General features: G+C 36.9%; 1 protein-coding gene and 1 long non-coding RNA gene across 2 annotated transcripts in view; one reads left to right on the top strand and one right to left on the bottom strand.

Moving 5' to 3' along the window:
* Positions 1–747: 747 nt before the first annotated feature.
* The window catches only part of LOC138704520 (facilitated trehalose transporter Tret1-like), a 47,937-nt gene continuing 20,743 nt past the window's right edge, over positions 748–27,941 (bottom strand). Inside the window, exons 2-5 of the mRNA XM_069832486.1 lie at positions 27,567–27,819; positions 21,391–21,509; positions 16,000–16,229; positions 748–2,521 (exon numbers count right to left, since the gene is read on the bottom strand). Of these exons, the coding sequence (XP_069688587.1) occupies positions 1,787–2,521; positions 16,000–16,229; positions 21,391–21,509; positions 27,567–27,819 (1,337 nt within the window). The 3' untranslated portion in view covers positions 748–1,786. The remainder of the gene's footprint in view (positions 2,522–15,999; positions 16,230–21,390; positions 21,510–27,566; positions 27,820–27,941) is intronic.
* Positions 14,451–27,761, top strand: LOC138704521 (uncharacterized). The gene is made up of 3 exons (XR_011333364.1): positions 14,451–14,570; positions 18,518–18,580; positions 27,644–27,761. It is a non-coding gene; the product is annotated as an uncharacterized lncRNA (long non-coding RNA).

The raw sequence follows: 27,941 nt of genomic DNA, 5'->3' as shown, positions 1-27,941 counted from the left end.
AAATTTGTTTCTTTTCTCTCTCTACCTCCTTCGTTCTGAACATTACTGAGAGATAGCACCACTGTTAGCTACAAGATATATTTGCGCAAATATATTGAAGTAGATTACGTGACCTATTACGTGACTTAGATGAGAGTCTCGAGACAAAACAGTTTTGCTATATTTCTTTTTTTATTAAATGTTAAGCACAGGAACGCCATTTCGTAATTTTATTTAAGAAACAAGCCAAACAAATTATCTTCGCATCAAAAACGGATGCTCCTTGGACCAAATTATCGTATTTTATAATTGTGTGAATGCAACAGAAGCCAGAAGTCTTCCACTTGACTAATGCAGTGAATTATTTAAGAATATAGTCGCGAATTTTACTACCACCATTTCGATTGTGTTTTGTTTGGTACGGCTCGGTACGGCCTGGTGACTAGTGGCCAGGGAGTAACGTCGACCATCGACATTGCTCTGCCGTGGGTATTATCCAGTTGTTCCCTTTTTTTAACAGTCTGCATGCTCCATTACTTTGGAGTAATACCACAGTCTAGTATATACAGTCGCGAAGCTCAATACGTAGTGAATATGCAAACATTAGATAGTTGCTCACCACTAGGATCGCTAATATCGCCTCATTACAGGCAATGCAAAATAGTACTGTCACAGTCTATTGTTTCTAGCATCCTCAAAACTCAAGCTTCGTGACTGTATATAGTAGACTGTGGTAATACTACATGTATTGGTTTACCTTAAACTATGTTCGTATAATTACTTTATATTGTTCTAAGAGTTACTTTATAGACAATATAGATGGATGAATTTTGTACTTTTCTTTCATTGTAATTTGTCAAACTGTATATTGTTAGTAAATTTGATCAAGTTCTTCTGGTATTTGTGCACTAGTTTGTCTTTACTCACTGGCCAGTTTTCAGTCTTTAGAACTGCCGCTTTCAGAATGTCTCTTTATCTCTCAAGTAATTTATAATTGTATAGCAAATGATCTATCGTTTGTTCGTCATTGTTGCATGGACATAATGGGCTATCTATAATTTTATATTTATGTAGATAAGATTTTATATTTCCGTGTCCTGTTATTACGGTTGTGAAGTTTGAGGTTATGTTAAGTTTCAGTTTCAACCGATCGTTTATATTTGGTAAGAAAGATTTTGTGATTTGTCCTTTTCCTGTGTTGTCCCATTCGTTTTGCCACTTCACTAAACTGAGAGTGTGTATTTCACCTTTCACTGCACTTTTTGGTGTCTTGCTGTTGCTCTCTTGAATATCCTCGGAGCGTGCTGCCTCCTTCGCAAGTTGATCTGCTAATTTATTCCCCTCATGTCCAGCGTGGGCCTTAATCCAGTTGAATTCTATTTTCCAGTTCTTCCTCTCCGCTTCCTTTACTTCTATTCTGATATCTTCTATAAGATGCGTATGGTTTCTAAGGGAGTCTAATGTTATCCCGCTGTCTGTAAATATTGAAATTGTTTGCTGTACATGTTGAATAGCTTTTAATATGGCTAGTTTTCCTTTACCTTCTGTTGTATGATGGTTGATGCTCGACTGTAGGGTACTTCACAAACATAGGGCAGGATTTTAGTGCCCTTTTTTGCAAGAGAATCGGCTATTTCATTCCTGGGGATACCGCAATGAGATGATATCCACTGCAGGACCACTTTTTTGTTGTGCTCAGTAAGGTTCCTAATTATTTTCCTGTATTCGTGTGTATCAGGACAAGGTGGAGGGTCAGAGTTGTTGGTGATGGTCCGAAATTAATATAAAATTTCAGACTATTTTCTGCTCAAGGCACACGTGTTTCGATATCGTTAACAGTTCCAGTGACAATTCTTCCAAGGGGCTTTCCCTTCCCCTCAGGTACAAGAAAGAGTATAAAGACTATGCCGGATATGCTGACGGCAGAAATAAGCCAGAATGCGGTGTAGATACCTAATTTTATAAGAATAAAATGATATAAATTGCTCATGGTCAGGTAGCAGCTCCAAAGAAGAAGAGCACCCACCGACATGGCAAAACCCTTGATGTTGATTGGGAATATTTCTCCCATAATCACCATGTTCAAGGTACCTATGCCGAGGTTGTAGAAAATCACGAAGGCTACCAGACATCCTATGGCAACCCAGTGATACGATGACATGTCGACTTGAAGACGGATGTGCAAGAATTGAAATATTCCAAGGATTGTCAAAGAAGTGGCACACCCGAATGCAGATGCGAGCAAGAGAGGTCTGCGCCCCAGACGGTCCACGAGGCAGATGGTGGCGATGTTCACGAGTACCCCGATGCATTCAACGACCACGACAGACTCGCTGGAAGTCAGATTGCTGCCAGGGATATGGACGAATACTTCTCGAGTTTGACGTAGAGCTATTACGATGCCACAGAACTCCTGCAAGATGATCAGCCCTATCATGACGACCAATGCACGTAAGGCTCCTCTGAATGTAACTAGATCCCGAAGTGAATTACCGTTGCTCATCTGTTCTGCGACGATTTTCTGCATCCCATCGAGCTCCACCTGTCAATAAAACATAGCACTTGAATTTTTATTCTCTCCTGATAAATATATTGTGACAGCGACGTGAGATTCGAACTCACGACCAGCGTCCCGCAAGAAAGCAGATCGCACAGGCTCCACGGAACATTGAGTAACGTCGCGCGGTGGAGAGAAGAGAGAGGGTGTATTAGTCAACGCGACGAGTTTGCGCGCGCATCTGGTGCTGGTAGAGAGGAGAGGGCTCTGGATTTCTCTGGAGTGTCATCTCTAGAGACGCGTGGAACCTTCGAGGCTACGTCGCTGTGGTTATAAATTACGGACGCGAAGGAACGACAGCAGTTTTCAGTTTTTCAGTTATTCAGTCAGTGAGTAAGCCAGAGCAAGCAAGCCAGCCGGAGTTCGACTCGAGTGTGCGTCCGCATCTGCGTCAGCATCCGAAGGCCTGAGTTCGAGTGCAGTGGACCGCAGTTGGAGGGACCTGAGTTCGAGTGCAGTGGACCGCAGTTGGAGGGACCCGAGTTCGAGTACAGTGAACTGTCTTTGAAGGTCTGTGGTTCGAGATACTGTGAACTCGAGTGACTGAGATAGAAGAACTGTGAACTGAGAACTGGTAGTTCTGATGTGTAAATAGTGCTTTGTAAATATTAGTTAAGATTAACAGTTCATTGTTGTGCGTATTAGTCCAAGTAAACTGTCATTGTCGTCGGTGGAGTGCTATAACGAATACTGTGTTGAGTGAAGATCCAATTGTTGACGAGAGCGTTTAAGGTGAATTGTAGAAAGGAATTATTGTTGTGACGAATAAATTACATTGTTGTAACTAATAAAATTTACAATATTTTGAAACTTATGAGCAGAGGTAGAAAATTCGTACCAAAACTGTTAAGTTGTGTGAGCTTGGACTGTATATCTACCGAATGAACAATAGTAACGCAGCTCTGAACGTCAATAACATAAACTTACAAAACAAACGTGTACAGTCGGGCGGAAACCAATCTTATTTTTGTGGCTTAGTGTAAGAAACAAAATAGACAAATGATACTGTATAAAAAAGGCAACTGACAATAATTACAATCTTCGTAATTTTCAATGTAAAATAATTGACTCATACATATAAGAATAAGAAATAAAATATATAATTTTATATACAGGGTGTCCCATTTATCTTGTGCACCTATTATAACTTTTTTGTTTGGATAGATATTGGAATTTTTGTTTTTGAGCGTTGTGTTAGAACGAGGGGCTAACGTAAGTGTGGAGATTTGGTGCAAGTAACTACATTATGGTACAAGATACACGTGACGTTATCAATTTTTCAAATAGCACTACATACATTAATCATGTTACACTGATTACACACATTAAGCCGAGATCAAAAATGTATCACAATGTCACCTTCCTAACCAATAACAACAAGTCCACACCTGTGGAGTAACGGCTAGCGCGTCTGGCCGTGAAGCCAGGTGGCCCGGGTTCGATTCCCGGTCGGGGCAAGTTACCAGGTTGAGGTTTTTTCTGGCGTTTTCCCTCGACCCAATATGAGCAAATGCTTGGTAACTTTCAGTGTTGGACCCCGGACTCATTTCACCGGCATTATCACCTTCATCTCATTCAGACGCTAAATAACCTAGATGTTGATAAAGCGTCGTAAAATAACCTACAAAAAAACAACAACAAAACGAAACAAAAACGTACTTCCAATGTGATAATGTTATGCTTTGAGAGTCACAGAAGATGTTCCAAATGGTGACCATTCACATTAATGCACATTCGAAGGCGTTCCCCGAAAGACCGTATGACTGCCCGGCATGTTGCTGGCTGAATGGACACACAAGCCTGTCGTATGCGTTGCTGCATATCGTCTGATGTTGTCAGAATGTTCTAGTACACACTGTCCTTTACAGTTTCCCACAGGAAGAAGTCGAGTGGCGACAAGTCCGGAGAACGTGCAGGCCACTGTACGTGGATTGTGGCGTCGACAGTTGTGGTTTGTTTACATGTTAAGACAGCAAACACACAACACACGACGTGTACGGACGTCAGTCGTCTTTCGTTTAGTGTAAGTTAATGCACAAGATGAATGGGGCACCACAACAAACGACACATTTGATGGCATTCATTTTGCATTTTGTTGTCATTGATTGGGAAGGTGACATTGTGATATATTTTTGAACTCTTCTTGTACATGATCAATGTAACATGATTAAAGTATGTAGTGGTATTTGAAAAATTGACGACCTCACGTGTATCTTGTACCATAATGTAGTTACTTGCACCAAATCTCCACACTCATATTAGCCCCTCGTACTAACCAATCCAAACAAAAAGTTGTAATATGTGCACAAGATAAATGGGACATTCGGTATGTAGTCCTTGTTACTATCAGTGCTTACTGAGTGTGCGCAGTGTGTTATACCTGGAACTTGAAAAATTCAGGCGGCCCGAATTTTGTTTGAGTCTGTATATTTTCATTTATCTAAAGAGATACTCTTTTATGTTCAGAAGAACAATATTTGCACCCAGAAAATGTAGACTATCATAGTAAGAAAAACTGTATCACAAAGTGAACAACACCTTTGTGAATCTAATACTGCATTTCGTATATGATACATCACATTAAATCCATAATTCCTTTCAAGGACACTTTTCATTTTTTACTTTAATGATTATTGGGTCTTCTGCAGATTAGTATAGCTTATATATAGGGCTCGGAAGTTGAAGACCTAAAAGTTAGTATTGCAAGGTAGTATAGTAAGCTAAGAAAACCATGTTAGAATATGTAAGGTAAGCATCTGGTTTACACTTCTTTGGAATTCAAAGAGTCTTTGTTCAACACATTTCAAATGAAAAAAATTGTTGTTTTTTTTTTTTTGTGTAAACCGCACCACAGATTTTTAGTAGGTTATTTTATCAACAGTTTAGGTTATTTAGCGTCTGAATGAGATGAAAGTGATAATGCCGGTGAAATGAGTCCAGCACCAAAAGTTACCCAGCATTTGCTCATATTGGATTGAGGGAAAACCCCGGGAAAAACCTCAACCAGGTAACTTGCCCCAAACGGGAATCTAACCCAGGCCACCTGGTTTCGCGGCCAGACGCCCTAACCGTTACTCCATAGGTGTGGACGCCATAGATTTTGTTACCTGTGGCGAGGGTACTGTAATCTTCCTTTTGTTTACGTTTATTGTCGAAAAATTGGGAATATATTTCGGAGTCGATGTCCACCAGGCGTAACAAAGTACCTAGTGATAACGAGGATTCTACCTGAGATATAGGGAATGTCTTCTTATCTTGAACTATACTACAGCTCGACCAAGTTAAGTCTGCGAGCCGAGAGGTGAAGTTGGAGGCAGTTCTGTAGTGAAAGGAGGCGGTAACGAGAGGAGACCAGTACAGTCTCATATGACAGCAAAGTTTTCCTACTGCGCTTCAGTTCATAGAGCGGTAACGATTTAAGACGCTTTGAAATAGACTGTACTTCTACTTCTGCTTGACAGTGAGGTTTGGCGTTCTGATTGGCAAGCGTGGAGAAAGTTGCATGAGGGGGGAGGCTGGGAGACAGCGTAACTGTTGCCTTTATCTGAAGACAAGGACAACAAATCCGTGCGCTCCGTAGTGTATTTCAAACGATGTGCACACGTTGAAATCTGAGCGTCAAGTGACCTATGTGGCAACTGTGTTTTGCCTCTACATTCCATCCCGATATCCCCACTCGCAGACTTGACTTGCACAAGCTGTACGTTGCAATACTAACTTTTAGGTCTTCAACTTCCGAGCCCTATAGTTATATATTTTAACAATAATTATAATTCTTCCATGTCTTGCGGCGTCAGTCATTTCTGTATTTCTGGACTGCATCAGAGAGATTACTGCAGGCAATTGTTTGAAAGGATATGAAACAAACCAAAATTACATATGTCTACTTGAACCAAATTTTGAATATATCGGCCTATATTTCGTGGCTCAATGTCCCTGAACTAATATTTATTTTGTAGATTATGCAGGGATATCATTTTATGTTTACTAACATTTTTAATATTAAACTGGCTATGCCTTTGGATTAATGGTTCAGAGCCGGAAACACCGTTTGCTACCCCCTTCCACGATTGAAGTTCGATGATACTGGGGTAAAATACAAAAAAATCACTTTACTAGGTATAGGAGGGAAGAAAGGTAGTTCATCCATTTACGTGAACTAGGAGATAGCGTAATTTTGAGTTTGATAATTTTCATTAGGTTTTTGTTTAATCAAAATACAGTACAGTAGGCTTATTAACAGTAAGTGTTTTCACTCACGAACTGAGGTATCCATGCGAACGTATTCATTATGCAGTGTATATGACACTGTCTACAGCACATTAGCGTACAATATAGAGAATGAAGTTAAATTAAAATATAATCATAATATGGATATTTAAACACATTTTTGAAAATGGTGGCCGTTCATTTCGATACAGGCTTCAGTTCTTTTGTGCCTATTATTGCACTATAGACTATTGCATCAGATTCCAATTACCAGTTTCGTCCTTCGTACTAGTAACTCATGTTGAAATAATTCTATACCTATTATATAAAAGAGTACCTTACGTACTGTAAATTCAATCTTCACCTCTGTCCGACCCGCACAGATAACATTACTCAGACATGCTATCTACTGTCCGTCCAAGTGGTTATGTCGCAGGATCGTAGAAAGGGGGGGAAATCAGTGACATTTAATTACTTTTATTTAAGTTATTTTAAACAGTTGCGGGAGAGGGAAATCGGGATGCGACATAGGCAAACGGAAAACAGTACATGTGCGAAAATATGATTCAATATTGAAAGCTCTTTCGTCAGTGGAAAACGCGAACATATTTCTGGAACGTACTATACTCACTAACTCAATACTGTTTGTGTTTACTATGACCTTAAGGCGACTTTGACTGTATGCGCTTGGTACTGCGAGGAGAACAGTTGGAAGTTTACTATTAGAGGAGGTGGGAGTGAAGTACATTCAAAAACTCAGGTACAATAAAAATTGAATTAAAAATAAAATGATGTCCCTGTATTTCAACATTACTTTATTTCCAATACAATATTTCTCTATTTGTTGATATATGATTATCAGCAAAACTTGAAAGTATTGCATTCAACTTCTTGTCATTGGAAGATTTGAGTTGTGGCATGTTAAGAACCGCTCAACTCCAATGCGAACGGTAGCATGTTACGAAACTGTTGTCTAATGTGCATATTGCTGTAACGTAGTTACGAAAGTCGTCCATCACACTTGCGGTTATACCGATATACTTTTGAGTTGTTTATGTGAACAGAGTACGCCTATAGTACAGTACACAGAGAAGACAGCACGTGGCTGTAGTCAACCTGAAAACTATAGGGTGGCGCACGAAATGTTGAACCATTTATATTTCAATTTATTTGAGTACTACGACAAATAACATAACGAACTACATAAACTTACAATCACAAACTCGTGGAGAATTGATTTCAATGAAGAACTTGTTCAATGTGGCCGCACTAGCTCTTCAAGACGAACGTTCATATTCTGCAATACTGGCCCACAGAGTCTTTATCGATTGTGTTGCATACTTCCACAACATGGGCTCTGAGTTCCATCAGGTATGTTCTTTAACAATCCCCAATGAAAATAATCGCAGGGATTGATGTCGGGGCTGTGAGGTGGCCAAACTTGACCACATTGATGACGCTGAGGAAAGCGGTGGAACAACACTCTTTCACCAACCGTTTGATGCAGGAATTCGAGAACAACATTGGGTGTGTGTGGTCGGGCTCCATCCTACATAAATCACTGCGTTTGTATTAGAAGTCGAGTGGTATAAAGTCCAGGAAGGAACTGGTTTCGCAACATGGTCATTTACCGTTCCTAATTGACCGTTTGTTCGAAGAAGAAAGGTCCAATAGTGTTTTTAGCGGGGACCCCCCTTGTGTTGAAATGTTGACGGAAACGTCTCCGTGTAACAATCACATTCTTCGTCTCTGATATAAAAGCACTAACTTCGCTCTCTGTTGAGTAGTAAGCCGTCCTCTGTCCGTCATCTTAATCACCTGATCTGTGCTGAACCCTGGCGGACTCTCCAGACACCACTGCATTTACGGGCAGAGTTTGAAATATGTCGCTTTAATAGTATAGCCACAAAATCAAAATCAAATGGTTCAACATTTCGTGCGCCACTCTGTATGTTTTGGTACGAACTTCTTACTCCTACTTATGAACTACGAGTATCCGTTTCACGGCTAGATGTTCACATTCGGTTTGCCATCGTTAACGTATTTACATGATTCAAGACTGTTCTGATAGCTCAATACTAAATGCTGGACTCATCATTGCGCGGACTCGGGTTCATTCCCTGGCGATGACTGGGATTATACAGGGTGTTTCCGGGCTGGTGTTACAAACTTTCAGGGATGATGGGGAAGGGCACATGTATCAATTTGAGATAAGGAACCATGGTCTGGAAATGACTGAGTCGAAAGTTATAAGCAAAAATAGTTGTGTGGAAATGGAATTGTAATTTCGCACCACGTGCCCTCCTTCCCTTAACCTTTGGAACAGTCGTGGAAAAATGGTAGGGGCCGGATGTCTCCTACGTGGGTAATGGTCCGGATACAATCTGTGAGCTTGTCTACTGTTCCCATTGGCTCAACCGTATTGGAAAATCATCTGCATATTCCGCTCTCGTGTACTCCTCCATTTCACTAGGACTGATCGACTGGACACTGCAGCTTGTACACATACACTGCTGTCTACAGACGTGCATATCAGGACCGACCATGTCCGTTACACATTACGCTATCTGCATTGCTTTAGTGTAGTTTCCTGTCCCCACCCCTCAGACAGCGCACTGAATGGAATACTGTAAGTAGACAACGTAAACAACGTCAGATGAATACAGTATGTGTAAAATGTACAGATAAATACACATAAATACAGAGGAATAAAATTATTTCATTTCCACACAACTACTTTTGCTTATAACTTTCGACTCAGTCATTTCCGGACCATGGTTCGCCATCTCAAATTGATGTATGTCCCCTTCCCCATCATCCCTGAAAGTTTGTAACATTAGCCCGGAAACGTCCTGTATATTTGATTGACAGTATCGACGTATTCGTCCACACCTGTGGAGTAACGGTTAGCGCGTCTGGCCGCGAAACCAGGTGGCCCGGGTCGGGGCAAGTTACCTAGTTGAGGTTTTTTCCGGGGTTTTCCCTCAACCTAAAATGAGCAAATGCAGGGTAACTTTCCGTGCTGAAACCCGGACTCATTTCACCGGCATTATCACCTTCAGCTCATTCAGGCGCTAAATAACCTAAGCTGTTGATAAAGCGTCGTAAAATAACCTACTAAAATTAAAAATCGACGTATTCTGATTTTTCTCTGGATTCTACACTTCACTGAATTCAAATTTTGTCCATTTCAATCTACTATTTTCTTAATTTCTTAAAAGATGTATAGATAGTTTCAGGGTAGTTTTGATGATAATGAATATTAAATGGAGATAGATGGTGGAGTAATGGAGGGAATTGAGATAACCCAAAGAAAAGTCTCATGAACCTTGCATTTTTCCAAAAACACAACTCCACCAATACTGGGATTCGAATCTGATTCCGCAATCATCTGTCAACTGAGCTACCAAGGGTTCAATGAAGTCCTTAGTAATGAAGTGAAGGGGTTTCAAAACCGGTATGATATTAATTTAGACTTTCAAAGTCTGCAATATATTTTTGGTCTTTATACCATATATACCGAAACATAACAAGGAAATATTTGTTGAATCTGTTATAAGGACATATTCTCTATTTTTAAGCTCTTGGTAATGAAGCCGTCAGACACGCTCCGTTACCTCGGCCTTCATGAAGATGGAAATTTCCTTATCTATTACAGGTTGCTAACTCTCACACAACTTCCATATCGCTTCTTTGCCGACAAAACATAGCATTAAATAAATAACTTAAGGGGTTGGGTACAGCTTACAGCAGTAAAATTTTTGGAAATATTCAACATTTTTTTCCTCCATTACTGTGTCTTGTACAATAATGACAATTGGCATGTGTAAAACACTGAATGATGTCTTGGAGTCCACTTAAAGGAAGAAGATTCTTCAACTCTCTCTTATTACTATTTTAAATCATCCACACCCTCTTACCTAGCATCTCGTTTTGTTTACCTTTCACTACCTCGAACCCGGAACATGTAGCTACCTTCTCTCTATTCCTCTGCACAGAACATCCTTCTACTCATCATCTTTCAGCATATCTATTCCACGCCTCTGGAATTCTCTCCCTGATCACGTCAGAGACTGTCGGACAATATCAAAATTCAAATTTAAATTAAAAAATCATATTCTAGTTCGTGGAATTGCTTGTTGAACACCTGTCAGGTTGCGCAACTTCACCTTATCCCATGACATAGAGTAAATATTGGAACTATGCTGTTGTAAAATTGAAAATTAATATGTAATGTATTTATTATTATTATTATTATTATTATTATTATTAGTACTACTACTACTACTACTACTACTACTAATACTACTATTATTATTATTATTATTATTATTATTATTATTATTATTATTATTACTATTATTATTATTATTATTATTATTATTATTATTGCCAGTTATCAATATCATCATTGCTATCTCTGTTTTCTTTCTTTTTGTTGTATTAGCTCGATGAGAGCTCTATAATGTATTTTTGGCTCTGTTGACCCTCTATAGGGCTTTAACTTAATTTGTATCATTTTCATCAGTGTTTGTATTTCTTTTTTGTATTTATATGTGCTATCTGGTAGGATGGAAGAGAAGGCCTTACGGCCTTAATCCTGTCAGACTAAATAAATTATTATTATTTATTTAGTTCACCGTGCAGTGATGAAGCGTTTTCCTCGTAATTCATAAAATTGTTAACTTTTTCATGTTGTCTCTCTTTTATTTTATTGCTGAAACTCATGTTTACAATATCATGCTCTTTCAACTGCATTCCTTAATAAATGTTTTTTTTTTTTTTTGTATTGCAAGAAAATGCTGTTATTTCATTTTTTAAATGAATTTATTTTTTATCAGACAATCTATCAAAGGTAGAGAAGTGATCTTGCATAATGTTGTAGATATGACATGCATAAATACTCACAAAAAATGTCATCACAGAATCATGGATAGTTTTTGAGTTATGTGGGAAAGGCTTCATCACTGCACAGTGAGCTGAATTTTGAAAAAAAAAAAAAAAAAAGTAAATAATTTTTTTAATCGTAAAAATATTTTTTTCATATAGCAGAAGGACAGTGTTTTACACATACTAATTTTCATTATTGTACAAGATAGAGTAATGGAGGAAAAACATTTTGAATATTTCCACAATTTTACTGCTGTAAGGTGTACCTAACCCCTTAATTTTAGCACGCCACAGAAGGAATTACTAAGTGCGCCGTCATTTTAGAAAGGTTAAGCTGCCCACAATGGTCATTCCTGGCATGATTCCGGGGTTGACAGGTTTCACCACGTACGGTCACGCCCAGGCAGACATTCTCTAATTCACGGACTGTAGGCCTACTTGTTTTACCTGCGTACCTCGTAACTATTAAAAATTAGTTCCGAATAGAGTGTTGCAATAAAAATATTTCTATACTTCGTGTCTGGAATCTGTAGTTGGTCGGCGCATTTCTGTGAATACGGAGAGAAACAAATGTTCGCAACTTAGCAATGTAAGAAAGTGTTTGGGCGGCATCGGCTCGCGGCCGCTAAGTTGCGCGTGGTAGAAGGAGATATCGTATTGACAGGTAGTGTGGCATCTTAATTGCAGTTGAGTTCAAATAGAAATGATCCTCTTTCTACAGCAGGGTTGCCAGATTGATTTTAGCTAAAGTCGCCAAATATTGGCGCTATTGTAGCTCAACTTACTTACTTACAAATGGCTTTTAAGGAACCCGAAGGTTCATTGCCGCCCTCACATAAGCCCGCCAGCGGTCCCTATCCTGTGCAAGATTAATCCAGTCTCTATCATCATACCCCACCTCCCTCAAATCCATTTTAATATTATCCTCCCATCTACGTATCGGCCTCCCTAAAGGTCTTTTTCCCTCCGGTCTCCCAATTAACACTCTATATGCATTTCTGGATTCGCCCATACGTGCTCCATGCCCTGCCCATCTCAAATGTCTGGATTTAATGTTCCTAATTGTAGCTCAATTTCGCCAATTTTCTACTTTAAAATCAAGTAGATCTAATCTCAATGTATATGTTTTTAAGATAATATATCGTTATTTTATATCATATTTATGTAATAAATTATGTAAATTTAGTATTTATGGCATACGCTTTGCATTGCTTTTTTGAGCTCATCTCCTTAAATTTTACACACTTCCCCAATTTTGCACAACACAAGTAACTGTTACACCCCCTACAAATTAAACCAATCTCAGTATTAACAGCTTTAAATGAATGAAACATTTAGAGATTTGCTGTAGGAACTATGGTAGGAATTTTTCTCCGTTCCATTACTCTTTCATCGTATGATGACGCAGAATATCTGCATGGAAATATCATATGTACTTCGGTACATTAAAATAATATATATGATATGCGTAAATCACTTCGTGATTTAAGACGGCGCTTATTCCGTCGGATCCCGGCCAACTAGTCACTCATATCGAGTGCACCTCAGCACATGTGTGGACTTCGGTCCTGCGTTCATAGACATCTATGACGTAGTGCAGAGGGCGGCCACTAGAGGGAACCAAGAGTTGGAGCTTAATCTGAGACGATTCTAACCGGCGTCGGGGTTGTATCCGGTGTGGCTTAGTGGATAATGCATCAGCACGTAGAGCTGAAAACCCGGGTTCAAATCCCGGCGCCGGAGAGAATTTTTCTCCGTTCCATTACTCTTTAATCGTATAATGACGCAGAATATCTGCATGGAAATATCATATGTACTTCGGTACATTAAAATAATATATATGGTTAAATTGTTATTTTTTTTACGTTGTTAGAAAATTCTCTACATTTCTTCGTCTGTAAGTTCCAGTATTGATCAGTTTGTTGGTCCTCAGATTAAGGACAAATATCGCAGTAGGTCTACTTCCAGGGGCGAGGAAGAAAGAGCGATACGTTTGTTTAAACAAGTGTCAAAGATCGGTGACAAGTTCCGGAGCTCAAGTATAATGCATATTTTATACAATAAAGTTTTTTTTTTCTCGCTGTTATTTATACTCCCTTTAACATCTTTGGTCATATCGCGAGTTAATCTTTGGTTGAAATCTGAAGGCCTGTGTAATATTGTTGAGAGTGGTTCTATTGTTGTGAACTAGATGGCGAATGTATATATACAGTATTACTGATTTGTTATGAATATGATTTCGGTGATGAATGAGGCCGGTGATATTCAGGGATGTTGTGGCCCGAATTTCCTGGCATTTGCCTTACGGTTGAGGAAAAACCCTGAAAAACCTCAACCAGGAAATTCAACCCAACCGGGAATCGAACCCGGGCCCTCTGGGTAAGAGACCAACATGCTGACCCCTATACCACAGAGGTGGTCCCAATAAAGTTATCTTGGATTAAAAAAACAACTTCCGGCGTGTCAACAATGATATGGCGTATATTTCATGTCACCCATTGAATTGGATCAGTGATGTACCTATCAGTAATGGACTACTCCAGGGATGCAGAACTGGGGGAGAGAGAGGTGGAAGCATAGGAAAAAAGTTTGTTCCCCGTCCACAATCCTCCGGCCTTGAATTATGTATCTACGACGGTCGCAAGCACACAGAATACAAAATTATTCCGTCTACGCCTACCACATCCAATCACGGGTGGGGGTGAAAGGAAGGGATGTGTTCCGGCTTGTGATGCGTGCAGCTGCCAAATTACTCTTCAAGGAACGACCACTCATATAAATTGAGGGAAAGAAGGCAGAGGACGGACATTGGAAAGTTTTCTTTTCTCAATCGTACTATCAGGGACTGGAATGCTTTACCTGCAGACTTACTAAAGGCTTTACCAACAACCAAAAGTGCATTTAAAAATAGGCTTAAGGACTTTACTAATAGACGGTAATTATACACAGTATTTAAAGGGTGTAAATGATATGTTGTTATTGAAGTGTTGTATCAATGAAGAATTATGTTGTGTCAGTGAAGTGTGTTGTGTCAGTGGAGTGTGTTGTGTAAGTGAAATGTGTTCCTGTCAGTGAAGCTTTATAGTTTATAGTGGCAGTGCAAAGTATTTGAACAGTGAAATGTTTTTGAAGTGTTAGTGAAATCAGGATAGAACCAGTGAAATGTGTCGTAGTTCCAGTGCAGTGAGTGAGTTGACAGCGAAATGAGTGTAATGTTGAAAGGTACTTGTGCAGATATGAACATATCATACTCGTTGGTTTTAGTTCGAACTTAGGTTTAAGATAAAATTAGATTTATTTCAAATGTTGTTTTCAGTGATCGTTTCATTTAATTTAGGATATTCCCCGTTGTTTTTTTTTTCTAAAAAAATGTGTCCCCTTTTATTCAGTATGCTCCATTGCAGTAATGCAATACTACACACATTTGTTGCTACACTGTTTTTACATTCTGTCGGAACTTAAAACAAAAACTAATAGTAAATTATTTACAATATTTACAAGGATGTGAAGTCTGCTGACTGAATAGAGTTTATGAATTATTTAAAATTATTAATACTAATGTTTTAACTGGAGTAGTATTTTCACTATATACAATATAATACACTGCCGTGAAGTCTATTGACTTAATAAGAGTGGTGAATCGCTTATAATTATTTTAACATAACTAACTACCACTACTAATGAATACTAATACAAATACTAATACTAATCGTAAGTAGAGTAGTTTCCCTGTTGTTATTATTATTATTATTATTATTATTATTATTATTATTATTAGTAGTATAAATTATTAGTATTATTATTAATTGTATTTTAAATTAATAAGTTTATTATTGTCATTATTGAGTGTAATTATTTACCACTGCCACCGGGTATATACCCATTGCATTGTGAATAAATACATACACATAGATACACAATTCTAGCACAGTTTTGCATCCCTGGACTACTCCATAAAATAAAGTTAATAAACGATTAGGCTTACGTGAGTTTTTCTATGTCGCTCAAATTTCGCAAATTCCGAGAAAAAGTCGCCCAAATTGCGTTAGTTGCAATTCTTGAAAAATAGGTCGCAAAATCTCTGTTTATGTAGTCCAAACGGCGAAATATCGCCCAATCTGGCAACCCTGCTCTGTATTCGCCCGCCACTTCAAACTGTGTCTTTCTCTCCAGAGCGGTCATTGGCCTAGCCTCCTCTACTCAACACTTGCGCAGAAAACTTGTTTCGTCTCCTTGGTCTACAGATTTCAGATACGCAGTATAATGTTTCTGTATGCAGAAACGTTCGTGTTTTATTTATTTTGGCTTTAACAGATTCAACATTCGCATCCTAGTAAACACTGCTGTTTAGTAATCGAACTCACCTGCACCTCTTGAATCGTCTTGCTGCGAAGTCTGGCCAAAGCGACCTCCGCTTTACTCCTTTCGCCCTTGGTGAGCAGAAAGTACGGCGAGTCACTCACGAAGGCCATCATAATGAGGAAGATGACTGTGAGGATGGAGGCCACCAAGGCGAGTGTGGTGAAGGAGATGTAATTGCCCACGGCATAACCCAGCATCCTGCCAATACTGACGAAGAGATGCATCAGACACCCTGTAACACAAGGAAGACATACTGGTATAACTCACAAGGAGAGGTTGTTCTCTAGATATCAGATATTTTTATTAAACTAAATTGAGAATAATAGGACAAATGCTCCGACTTTTTCTCTTAGTTTGGCTGTAAAAAATAAATTAGTGTAGGTAGCCTACATAAATATTTGTTTGTTGTATTACTGTCCACTCAACTATAGTTGCAATAGGCCACTGGCGCTTGCTTTGTTTTGCGGCTGTGATGTACCAAGTTCGATCCCCAGTCACGTCGAGATGGAATTTGTGATGGACAAAGCAGGCGTTGCAGAGGGTTTTTCTCCGACTACTCCCCTTTCTCTTTATCACTCCACGTCCTCATTACATCTATCATCCGAAATAGTAGAAAGAGACTGCGATAAACTCTTGGAGGTAGTGGGGTTTGCGAGTCTTCGTGTTTTGACTGAGGCAGGATGACCCACCTGTCAGCGTCGGATTCACGAATGCCGCCCAGGCCATCTGCCCTACTTGGATAACCATCGTATATACAGAGTGTTAAAAAGTATCAAATATTTTAGGAGGTGATAGTATGCATCAAAACAAGAAAATAATGTCTAATAAACATGGGTCCTACAACACATACTTTCTGAGATCTGAACACTTGTTCATAGGAGGTGCTCAATGTGACGTCCATTCATGGCAATGCATTTCTCTGCCCTACAATACAGCTGACTACCAGATAATTATACCGTAGTTAACACTTCTGGCATGGAATAATGGCACGTCGCAAGGAATACTGAAAACAAAAGTCTGGTTACGGATATGAGCGGCGTTCAACAGAGATGGTGTTTTGAATTTTCGTAATCAGCATGTGTAGACTGATGAAAAATGCTATGCAGTTGAAGAAACAAGACATAAGCACCGATTCTCAATCAACGTACGGGCAGGCGTTATTGGCGATAGATTAATAGGGTCATACGTGCTACCACAGAGATTAACTGGGGCTCGTTATCAGGACTGTCTTATTAACGTATTAAAACAAATTCCAAAGAGTGCGTGATTCCTTACGCCGAAGGGCAGAGGAATGCATTGCCATTAATGGACGTCAAATTGAGCACCTCCTATGAAGAAGTGTTCAGATCTCAGAAAGTATGTGTTGTAGGACCCATGTTTATTAGACATTATTTTGTTTTGATGCATACTAGCACCTCCTAAAATATTGGTTACTTTTTAACACCCTGTATTTAAGGCACACAATGGACCAAAGCGAGCCTAAATACATAGTACTCGTTTTCAGTCCAGTCTCGTATAGCCAATCGCCAAGAAAGGTATAAGTTACCATAGCAGATTTCATTATTCTGCAGGTTATAGTTGACGGGTAAGTGAACGACCTGTTATGTGTGGCAGTTGTGATAGAGCTTAGACAGAATTAAACCCGGGCTTTGATACGATAGTTTTTAGTATTTAGTATTAAAGTAGGTTTTATTTTTGTGTTGATTTAAAAAAATCCTGCGCTGTATCAGAGAAGAGCCGACATAATATAGAATGCGTCACCAAATTTCTGCAATGAAACTACGGTCGGTTATATTGGTTTGAACGTTTTATGTTTGTTTCGGTTTACAAATGAAGAATATGGATCTAAGATAACATAAGAATTATTATTAATGAAGGGCGTGCAGTGATCACATTTTCTCTTCATATGAAGCGATATTCCTATAGGCTCAGCTCACAGTAAATTTGTTTACTATGCTTCAATAAAATTGTATCGTACTTGTGTATTATCACTTCAATATTGCAGAACTCGCGATTACAAATCAAACGAATGGTCGTACAGGTCTGTAGCTGCTCTTGATGCCGAGATATTACTGAGAGAATTCACGCTGAACAGCTGCATTAGATCTAGATCGATATGCGATGCTTGACGAATTTTTGTACTGAATTCGAAAATAATCTCCAATTACTTTCAACACGTCAGGTTTTCGTACAAAAAGTAAAAAATGTGAATAAATGCTAATATATTAATTACTACCTAGAAATGAAGTTATTTATAACTTTGTGAAACGTCATGAAAATTATTTTCAACGAGCATTTTGAGAGAATTTAACGATGCACGAGATTAAACACCAGAAATTCCTCTTATACGTATAGCATATTTGTTCGTTTTTGTACTATAAAGTTATAATTATACACACAAAACGTCTGAAATGATAGGTAGTATGTATTTAAGATGTGTTTCAATGAATTATACAGATTTTATTGATAATGGAATTAAGGTGTTGAGAACTTCATTAAATAGTTTTTTCTCTTTTACAGAGGAGAACCCGAAGGCTGTGCTACCTGACCTCCTTAGATCGAAGTTTCCAAGACAACATTCCTGTAAGTATCGTGATTCACTCTTTTGTGCCATCTATAGATTCAGCCACATACCCGGTCCGACGGAGTCCACGATGAACGCCCCTCCGTCCCCCTGAAAGTTCTGCATCATTTTCAAATCGATGCCATCTATATGCAAGTCGCGTTACTACATCCTGCTGCATCCTATATTGGCATGAAGATGGCGTTACTGTAGGTATCGTGATTCACTATTTGGTGCCATCTGTTTATTCAGCTGCATATAACCTGGTCGGATAGAGTTCACTTACGAAGATACCTCCGTCCCCCTGGGACGTCTGCAGTTTTCTCAGATAAATGCCTACTGTATGCACATCATGATACTATATCTGCTATCCTTAGTCGAACTGGAACTACTAAAAGATGATAGATGAAGTTGAAATTAATGAAGGCAAAGAGAGTCCCAGGTCCAACGCCGAAAGTTATCCAGCAATAAATTCTTCTTCAATTAGTTGAGGAGAAATCTCGGAAAATACCTTAACCAGATAAATTGACCAAACAAGGATCTGAATCAGAGTCCACTTCCTTGACGGTCATATATGCTAACCGCTACTTCACAGCAGTGAGCCATTAGATATTTAGACCATTATTTAGTATGATACCCTACTCAATTATTTGTTTAATGTTACATAAGTATATATATATATATATATATATATATATATATATATATATATATATATACCGATTTCTTTATTTATTTATTTGCTTGTTTGTCTTGTTTTGTTTAATTTAGTTAATTTTAATATAATTATTCAATTATTTTTTTTATTTTATGCATTTACTTTATCTGTCTGTCCGTCTGTCCGTCCATCTATTTATTAATTCGTTTGTTTCTTTATTTCTTTGTTTGTTTACCTCGTTTTACCGTGACAACGCTTTTTAGTTCTTTTAGCATTCTTGATTATTGTATTAGTATTTGTGTCTTTGTTTTATGAAGAATTTTAGATAAGGGCGCAAATAGCCATAGTAGCTGACGCGCCCTTTTTAAACTCCACTGTCTGTCTGCCTGCCTGCCTATCTATCTGTCTGTCTGTCTGTCTATCTATCTATCTATCTATCTATCTATCTATCTATCTATCTATCTATCTATCTATCTATCTATCTATCTATCTATCTATCTATCTATCTATCTATCTATCCCATCCCATCCCACCCCATCCCATCTCATCTCATCTAATCTCTCATCTAATCTCTCATCTAATCTCATATCTCATCTAATCTCATATCTAATCTAATCTCATCTAATCTAATCTCATCTAATCTCATCTAATCTAATCTAATCTAATCTAATCTAATCTCATCTCATCTCTGTCTATTTAATAACTTATTTATGTAATTATTTATTTACTTACATATATCTTCATTCATTTATTCATTGATTGATTCATTCATACATTCTGGTAGAGTTAAGGCCACGAGGCCTTCTCTTCCACACTATCAGAAGTGAAATATACATTGAAACAATGATAAAAGTAGTAATATTAATAGTAATACTTAAATATATAATCATTATCATGCACATTGAGGGCCTTACATATAATGAAATATTGACTAAACATGATACATAATTAATTTACAATTTATATCCTAATTATACTTCAATATAGGCGTAAATGACTATTAAACAAACACACAGAAGAACCTATAATATAAGCTAACACTCACAAATCACTTTCATGCAAAATATGCAATTTTTAATACCTAATTTGAACTGATAAACAATTAGTACATTTTCATGCAGTATTCAATTCGATCTGAATACGATCCGTACTGAATACGATCCCCGTTTTCATGCAATTTTCGATACGTATTGAAAACGATCTGAGTACGGAAGCTGAAGTTTCGAAAGTAGTCATGTTGGTTAACATGTCATCGACATATTAGCGTGTTGGTCATTCTGCAGGCATTAGCTATAACCAATGTTGCGTTTTCCAAATGGGGCGCATGAAAACTTAATATTTTGGCTGTTAATGAATAATGGTAATATTGACTTTTAGGAAAACACGAAATATTATGTTCAACACTATTTTCCAACTTACATATTTTCCTCGCTGTTGGTAAAATAGCTGACACATCAAACAAATGACGGTCGATCACACGCCTAACGTATTGAGATCGAATTGAATACGATACCTGTTTTCATGGAACTCAATTCCAACTGAATGCGATGCGATCCCACTTTCTAGGCGTATCGACCTCGAGACTCAGATTGATTTGAATCTCTGTTTTCATGAAGATTTCAATACGGTAAGTGTATTCAGATCGATCTGAATATTCCATGAAAACGTAGTAAATGACGATGTAAGGAATTTCACCTGCCAGAAACTGACACGGTGAAAGAGGATGATTAGAATGACGAGGAATGGATAATAAGGCCTGTGTTGCAAAAGAAAAGGAATAAGGCTGGATAGAAAATTGGTGGTAAATTTGTTTCTGGAGACTATTATCCTAAATCATAACTCCTTGCTACGTTAAAATCGGCAGCACTTTGAAGAGAACAACCGCCAGGATCGCCACCCGTCCGCTGTAAACGAACACGAGATGGCAGCATAGTCGCTAATGCATTTCAAACGAGAATTATGACGTGACTCCTCATGTAACAACTAGATGGCAGCGTAGTAAACCTGACACAAGTTGTTAAAGCCTATAAGCCCGACATATCTGTTACATATATGATCTAGGCTATTACATAAAGGACTGAATTAGATAGGAAGATCAATTTTCGATCTCCAAAGATTCTTCAGTTTCAACTTAGTTATTTCTTGGTATCAGTCGCTGACCGATGATCTTACCGACTGATCCACGTATTTTTGCTTCTGCGATCTCTCCAATGTACATCGGGCACGCCACGAAGACGATGGAGACACCGAATCCAGAAAGAACTCTAGCCACAAATAGCATTGAGAGGGACCTGAAACCAAACAGTAAAGATTATTTCCTTATTATCAGAAGATAGTCGGTATTGCAGACTCCTTTACTGCCTAACGCACAGAGTGAATGGATTTCTCTTTTCCACTGTGTAGCTACTTGACTCTCTTACGGAAGTTACTTGTTATCGATGGTTCAACAATCCTGAACCTAACATAAAATATTGCTTGTTAGGTCTATAAACTCTTAAAATGTAATTACTTGCCCAAATTCAGGAAGGAGATGCTGAAACTCTCTGCCGTCTTCTTTCAAATATTTATGTCGTAACTAGAGCCCGGAAGTTTGGCACAATGCCTTTTTTATTGGGTAGAAGTAAATCATTATTTGTATAGATATAAATGTGATTTGGGATAAATCAAAGTGATAGGGCCAAATTTTACTTTGCGTATTTTGCCTTTTTAAAGTGTTACTAACTAATAAATACTTTTTTTTGTCATTTTAAAGCAACATTTCTTGTTTACTTGCAATTTTCTAATTAATTGTAATGTAATGTGTATGAAATTTAAATATTTGAAACAATGACTAACTTTACTAAAAAAATTTACTTACTTACTTACTGGCTTTTAAGGAACCCGGAGGTTCATTGCCGCTCTCACATAAGCCCGCCATCGGTCCCTATCCTGAGCAAGATTAATCCATTCTCTATCATCATATCCCACCTCCCTCAAACCCATTTTAATATTATCTTCCCATCTACGTGTCGGCCACCCTCAAGGTCTCTTTCCCTCCGGCCTCCCAACTAACACTCTTTATGCATTTCTGGATTCGCCCATACGTGCTACATGTCCTGCCCATCTCAAACGTCTGGATTTAATGTTCCTAATTATGTCAGGTGAAGAATAACTTTACTAAAAATAGTAAATAAAAGTAATTTATTTCTGTGCTTAATCTGCTACTAATCGTGCTTTAATACTATTCCTGTAATATGAATAATGATCAACAATCCACAGTTACAAATAATATTATCATGTCTTCACAATACCAACAATCAGCTTTATAATTTTAAATATTAAGCTCGTTCTCATAGAAGTTGTCACGTAGCATTTCCAATTGTTTGTTTTCATATTTTCAAATCTTACTGTTGCAATTTTGTGCTACACGTGTTTATTATTGTGGGAGAAATAAATTTGAGTGAGGAACAGTCAGTTATTGTCGGGTGACAGAAGGTATAAAATCGGTTAGCTAGAATGTCTAAATTCAGTAAACCATTGAAAAGGAAACTTCATTGATTAAAGTTCTCGTTAACACTCTGTTAAAAACATAAAATTTACTCTGTCACACGTTAAAAGTGTTAAAATTGTTTAAAAAGGTATTTACCTTCGACAGACGGCCCGTTTCGACGCTATTTGTCGTCGTCTTCAGTGTCTCTTGAACCACTGCTGATTTTGGCTCTGCGATGTGCAGTTGTCGATGGTAGGGGTGGGGGTGTGTTGCTCCTATGGTGGGGGTTGGCTGTCTGTATGTTATGACGTATTATGATGTCAAACAATGTGTGCTAAACATTCAACTGGAGTTTACAAATTAAAATGCAATAGTTGCCCACATTTTTACATAGGACAGACAGGAAGATCCTTTCATACAAGATACAACGAACATATTAAAGCTATAACCAAACCTTACATTACATCAAATTATGCAGATCACATTATCGACAATAATCATGACCACAGTAATATAGAAACAGATATGGAAATTTTACACATCACACCAAAAAGTTTACAGTTAAATATCCTAGAACAATACGAAATATATAAGAACACAATAGCACACCCACATTACATACTTAATACGCAACTACAGTTCAATACGCACACATTGTTTGACATCATAATACGTCATAACATACAGACAGCCAACCCCCACCATAGGAACAACACACCCCCCACCCCTACCATCGACAACTGCACATCGCAGAGCCAAAATCAGCAGTGGTTCAAGAGACACTGAAGACGACGACAAATAGCGTCGAAACGGGCCGTCTGTCGAAGGTAAATACCTTTTTAAACAATTTTAACACTTTTAACGTGTGACAGAGTAAATTTTATGTAAGGAAACTTCATACTTACGTTAGTGAATTTGGTGACCAAGACTTTGTAATAATTACAAATCATTTTCCAAATTTGAAATATTTTAAAATTGAAGCTTTTAAAAAAGAAACTTATAAAATTATTCATGATATATACAATATTAACAAATGTGTGTATTTTTTTACCTTTTACTTCTGTCGACTATATTGATGTTTTTATTGAATATCACCGGTTTCTGTCTGATTGTTAATTTATATTAAGTTTAAATGTGTTTTTCTCTCTTTTTCGCTTTCTTCGGCTTCTTCCTCTTCTTTTTTGTTTTTGTTTTTGTTTTTTTTTTTTTTTTTGCTTTTGTGTGTTATTTATTGGTTTGAATTAAGTTACTGTATTTAGTAAATTATCCTTGTAAAATTTATGTTATAGTTAGTTAGTAGCAGTATTATTATTATTATTATAAATATTATTAGTATTAATATCATTAGTGTTATTGGTATCAATATCACTAGTCTTCATTCATCCATTTAGTGTTCTGCCCAAGGACAGGTCTTTCACTGCAAACCTAACTTTCTCCAATTTTGTAGTGTAGAAGTGGACAAATTAGAAACAGAATGGAATATTCCTAAAAAATTTCTCTAAACGCTGATTACAGCAAATTTTAACATTTCAATATCTAGCACAAACGAAAAAGAGTACATGTCTACTCTATAGGCAGAAGGTGTGCTATTGGGGTACAGCTTCTACAGGGTGGAAGTGAAGTAATCCTGCAGGTTGAAAGGGACGATAGGGTACACTTAAATGAATATAAAACCTATATTACGTTTTGTGATTAAATGCACGGTTAATTCGAAAATTACGTTAAAAGTTTCAGAAGTCTGGGAACATCGCCGCTTACGAACTGCTTTTCTTCTCACAATACAGATGTAAGAGATCAACAAACTCATGTATGTCTGCCCTAGCGAACTACCTCCCATCCCCCTTTCTGACTACAACGTTGCAAGCTGGTCGCATCGGTCAGTGGCTTTAGATTAGTGCTTTTTAAATTAAATTTACACGAAAACCGTCTAGGCTATTGAAATACGCCAGAGGAATAAGTGATTCTTCATTAGATTTTCTATCGACGTGGACAAAAATCACGATCCAGCTCGTAATGGTTACCGAATAAGACGTGTTCTGTAGTAGTGAATTTCTTAAATAAATAAATTAAGCCTATTAGTCCTACTATATAATACTGTATACTGAATTTATTAACATAGTGTTATATTTACTCTGTAATTTGCCAATTATGGCTACATTTTACATTTTTGGCTATGATATCTATACTCAACTCTTTTTTATTTATTTTTATTTGGTATTTTTCATTTATATCTATATCTGTGTCTTTTATTTAGGTAGTATCTATTTGTTGTTTTTTTTTTGTAATTACACTTTTATCTTGCATTTGTTTTTGTTTTATCTCTTTTTTCACGTTATATACAATTCTGTCTTTTTTTTTAAACAAATCTGTACTGTCTATTTTAATTGGGGCTTTGCCCTGTTATAGACATAAATAAATAAATATATAAATAAATAAATAATTGAATAATTAATTGAATTATTGAATAATTAATTGAATTATTGAATAATTAATTGAATTATTGAATACTTAATTGAATGATTGAATAATTAATTGAATAATTGAATAATTAATCGAATTATTGAATAATTAATTGAATTATTAAATTACTGTATACTGAATTTATTAACATAGTGTTATATTTACTCTGTAATTTGCCAATTATAGCTACATTTTACATTTTTGGCTATGATATCTATACTTAACTCTTTTTTATTTATTTTTATTTGGTATTTTTCATTTATATCTATATCTGTGTCTTTTATTTAGGTAGTATCTATTTGTTGTTTTTTTTTGTAATTACACTTGTATCTTGCATTTGTTTTTGTTTTATCTCTTTTTTCATGTTATATGCAATTCTGTCTTTTTTTTTAAACAAATCTGTACTGTCTATTTTAATTGGGGCTTTGCCCTGTTATAGACATAAATAAATGAATATATAAATAAATAAATAATTGAATAATTGAATAATTAATTGAATAATTGAATAATTAATTGAATTATTGAATAATTAATTGAATTATCGAATAATTAATTCAATAATTGAATAATTAATCGAATTATTGAATAATTAATTGAATGAATAATTAATTGAATTATTGAATAATTAATTTAATTATTAAATAATTGATTGAATTATGAAATAATTGATTGAATTATGAAATAATTGATTGAATTATGAAATAATTGATTGAATTATGAAATAATTGATTGAATTATTAATTAAACATATAAATAAATAAATAAATAAATAAATAAGAGGGCGTTAAACAGTTGAAAAAAGAATTATTATTATTTTTTTTTTTTTTGGAAGCTATGGACTTTCCACCAATATGATATTACACTTGCTTGTTACAAACAACATAAGCTATTCGCTTTGAAAATCTTCAGGGTTATTTCATTTCCATCCTGTATTCCTTTTTCACTTCAGCAGTAGAAGAATGTGATGCAAACACTGTAGACTTTAGCAGCTGGCATTCACTCTCGTTCTCCTTACCGACACAGTTAAATACGGTTTATTTAGAAACTGCGTATACAGTATAACCACAGTCTACTATATACAGTCGCGAAGCTTGAGGTGTTTTTTTTGCAAATCTCGTGATAAAGCGCTCCAAGCGGTTAGCAACTAGAAACAGTAGACTGTCCATGGTTGACTTTGGACTGTGTCGTATTTCTATCGCGTGCTAGCTCGTTGCGTATTTCACATTGATGCTTGTGAAATGTTCGTTATTGGTTGTAATGAAAATGTTAATGGCTAAAATATAATAATTGGAATAATAATATGGGACAAGGAGGAGACGTTTGTAGTGCTATAAATTGTAGCAACAGTAAGAGAAAGAGGCCAGAGTTATCCTTTTTCCGATGTCCGAAAGATTCAGAAAGGTTCCTGGGTTTCCACAAGAATGCTGTGCAGAAACAAAACTGTTAATTTTGAAGTTCTTTGTGACTGTTAGAATACATTATATCCTTAAATTTCACAATGAAATGTTTCAGTCTAACCGAAAGGACATTAGATACTGGTTAAAGTTCTGTCACTTAGGCTGCTAAATTTCCAGAGAAATAAAGGTTAGGTCTACTTTTTTTTTCAGAGGATATATTTTTAATTGTAGCTATTAATTTTGTTATTATTTTTATGTGTTATTTTCTAAAGACGCAGAAAAATTAAGTTTGTTTTAATGAAATTTATTTATCACGTTTTATTTTCAATTCTGGTGGGATTATTATTGCTTAGGCCTACTTTTTTTGTCAAAGGATATGTTTTTAATTATAGCTGTTAATTTTGTTGTTATTTTTATTTGTTGCTTTACTAGAGACGTAGAAAAAGTCTGTTATAATAAAATTTATTGATCACGTTTTATTTCCAATTCTGGTGTGATTATTGTTGCTTAACCTCATCCCACTTTGTTAACTACGTAAGCCTACACTACAAGTACCGGTACACGTAAGTTACTCCATTAATTGATATTTCCATTATTATTGTTCTAAAGGGAAATGCAAATTAATATTTATTGGTTTCATAGTTAATTATCGCTATAATCTTGAATGAGTGAAACTATTATAGTAAATTTCAGTTCGTTTTGCACAAACAAAAATTTTATTAACTTATTTCTTACAGTTATCTTCGAGTTTATAGTGGAATTTAATATACTTAATTAAAATAATAAATTAACTTTATGCATTTAATATTTCAATAATGGAAGGAAGGTGTTAATTTTTCGAAAAGAACACGACAACGAAAGTGTAACATATTTTGTCGTCTGCTAGGAGAGAGATCTGGTATGATGAGGCGATAGTAGCGATCCTAGTGGTGGGCAACTATCCATGTTTGCATTTTTACTACATATTGAGCTTCGCGACTGTATATAGTAGCTGTGGTATAATCGTTGGGAAGGGCACGTACCTGGTGTACATGATGAGCAACCAGCTGACGATGACAGGAACTGCCGTGAACATGAGCACTGTCTTGCGGCCCACCAGGTTGACGAAGATGCCCGCCGGCACGGCTGACACCAGTCCGCCGATACCCACCAGCATGACCATCCACGAGGCCTGGTAAACTGACAGTGGGACGGGGAATTCGTCTCGGATGATGCGCAGCAACGTGGCCGAAGACCATGATGAGATGGTGCCCACCAGCAGGAACGACATCGAGGCTGCCGACACAAAAGCAATACAATTCAACTTCTTAAGTTACTCTCTAATTTTCTTGACTGCTGTACTCCAACCAGGAGAAAGTCTCAGGGGAATGAGACGCAGCGGGGTAATGCTGTGAATG

The sequence above is a fragment of the Periplaneta americana genome, chromosome 8 (genome assembly GCF_040183065.1).
Source record: "Periplaneta americana isolate PAMFEO1 chromosome 8, P.americana_PAMFEO1_priV1, whole genome shotgun sequence".
In the NCBI taxonomy this organism is placed as follows: domain Eukaryota; kingdom Metazoa; phylum Arthropoda; class Insecta; order Blattodea; family Blattidae; genus Periplaneta; species Periplaneta americana.
The sequence above is the reverse complement of the archived record's forward strand: the minus strand, read 5'-3'. Positions and strand labels throughout refer to the sequence as shown.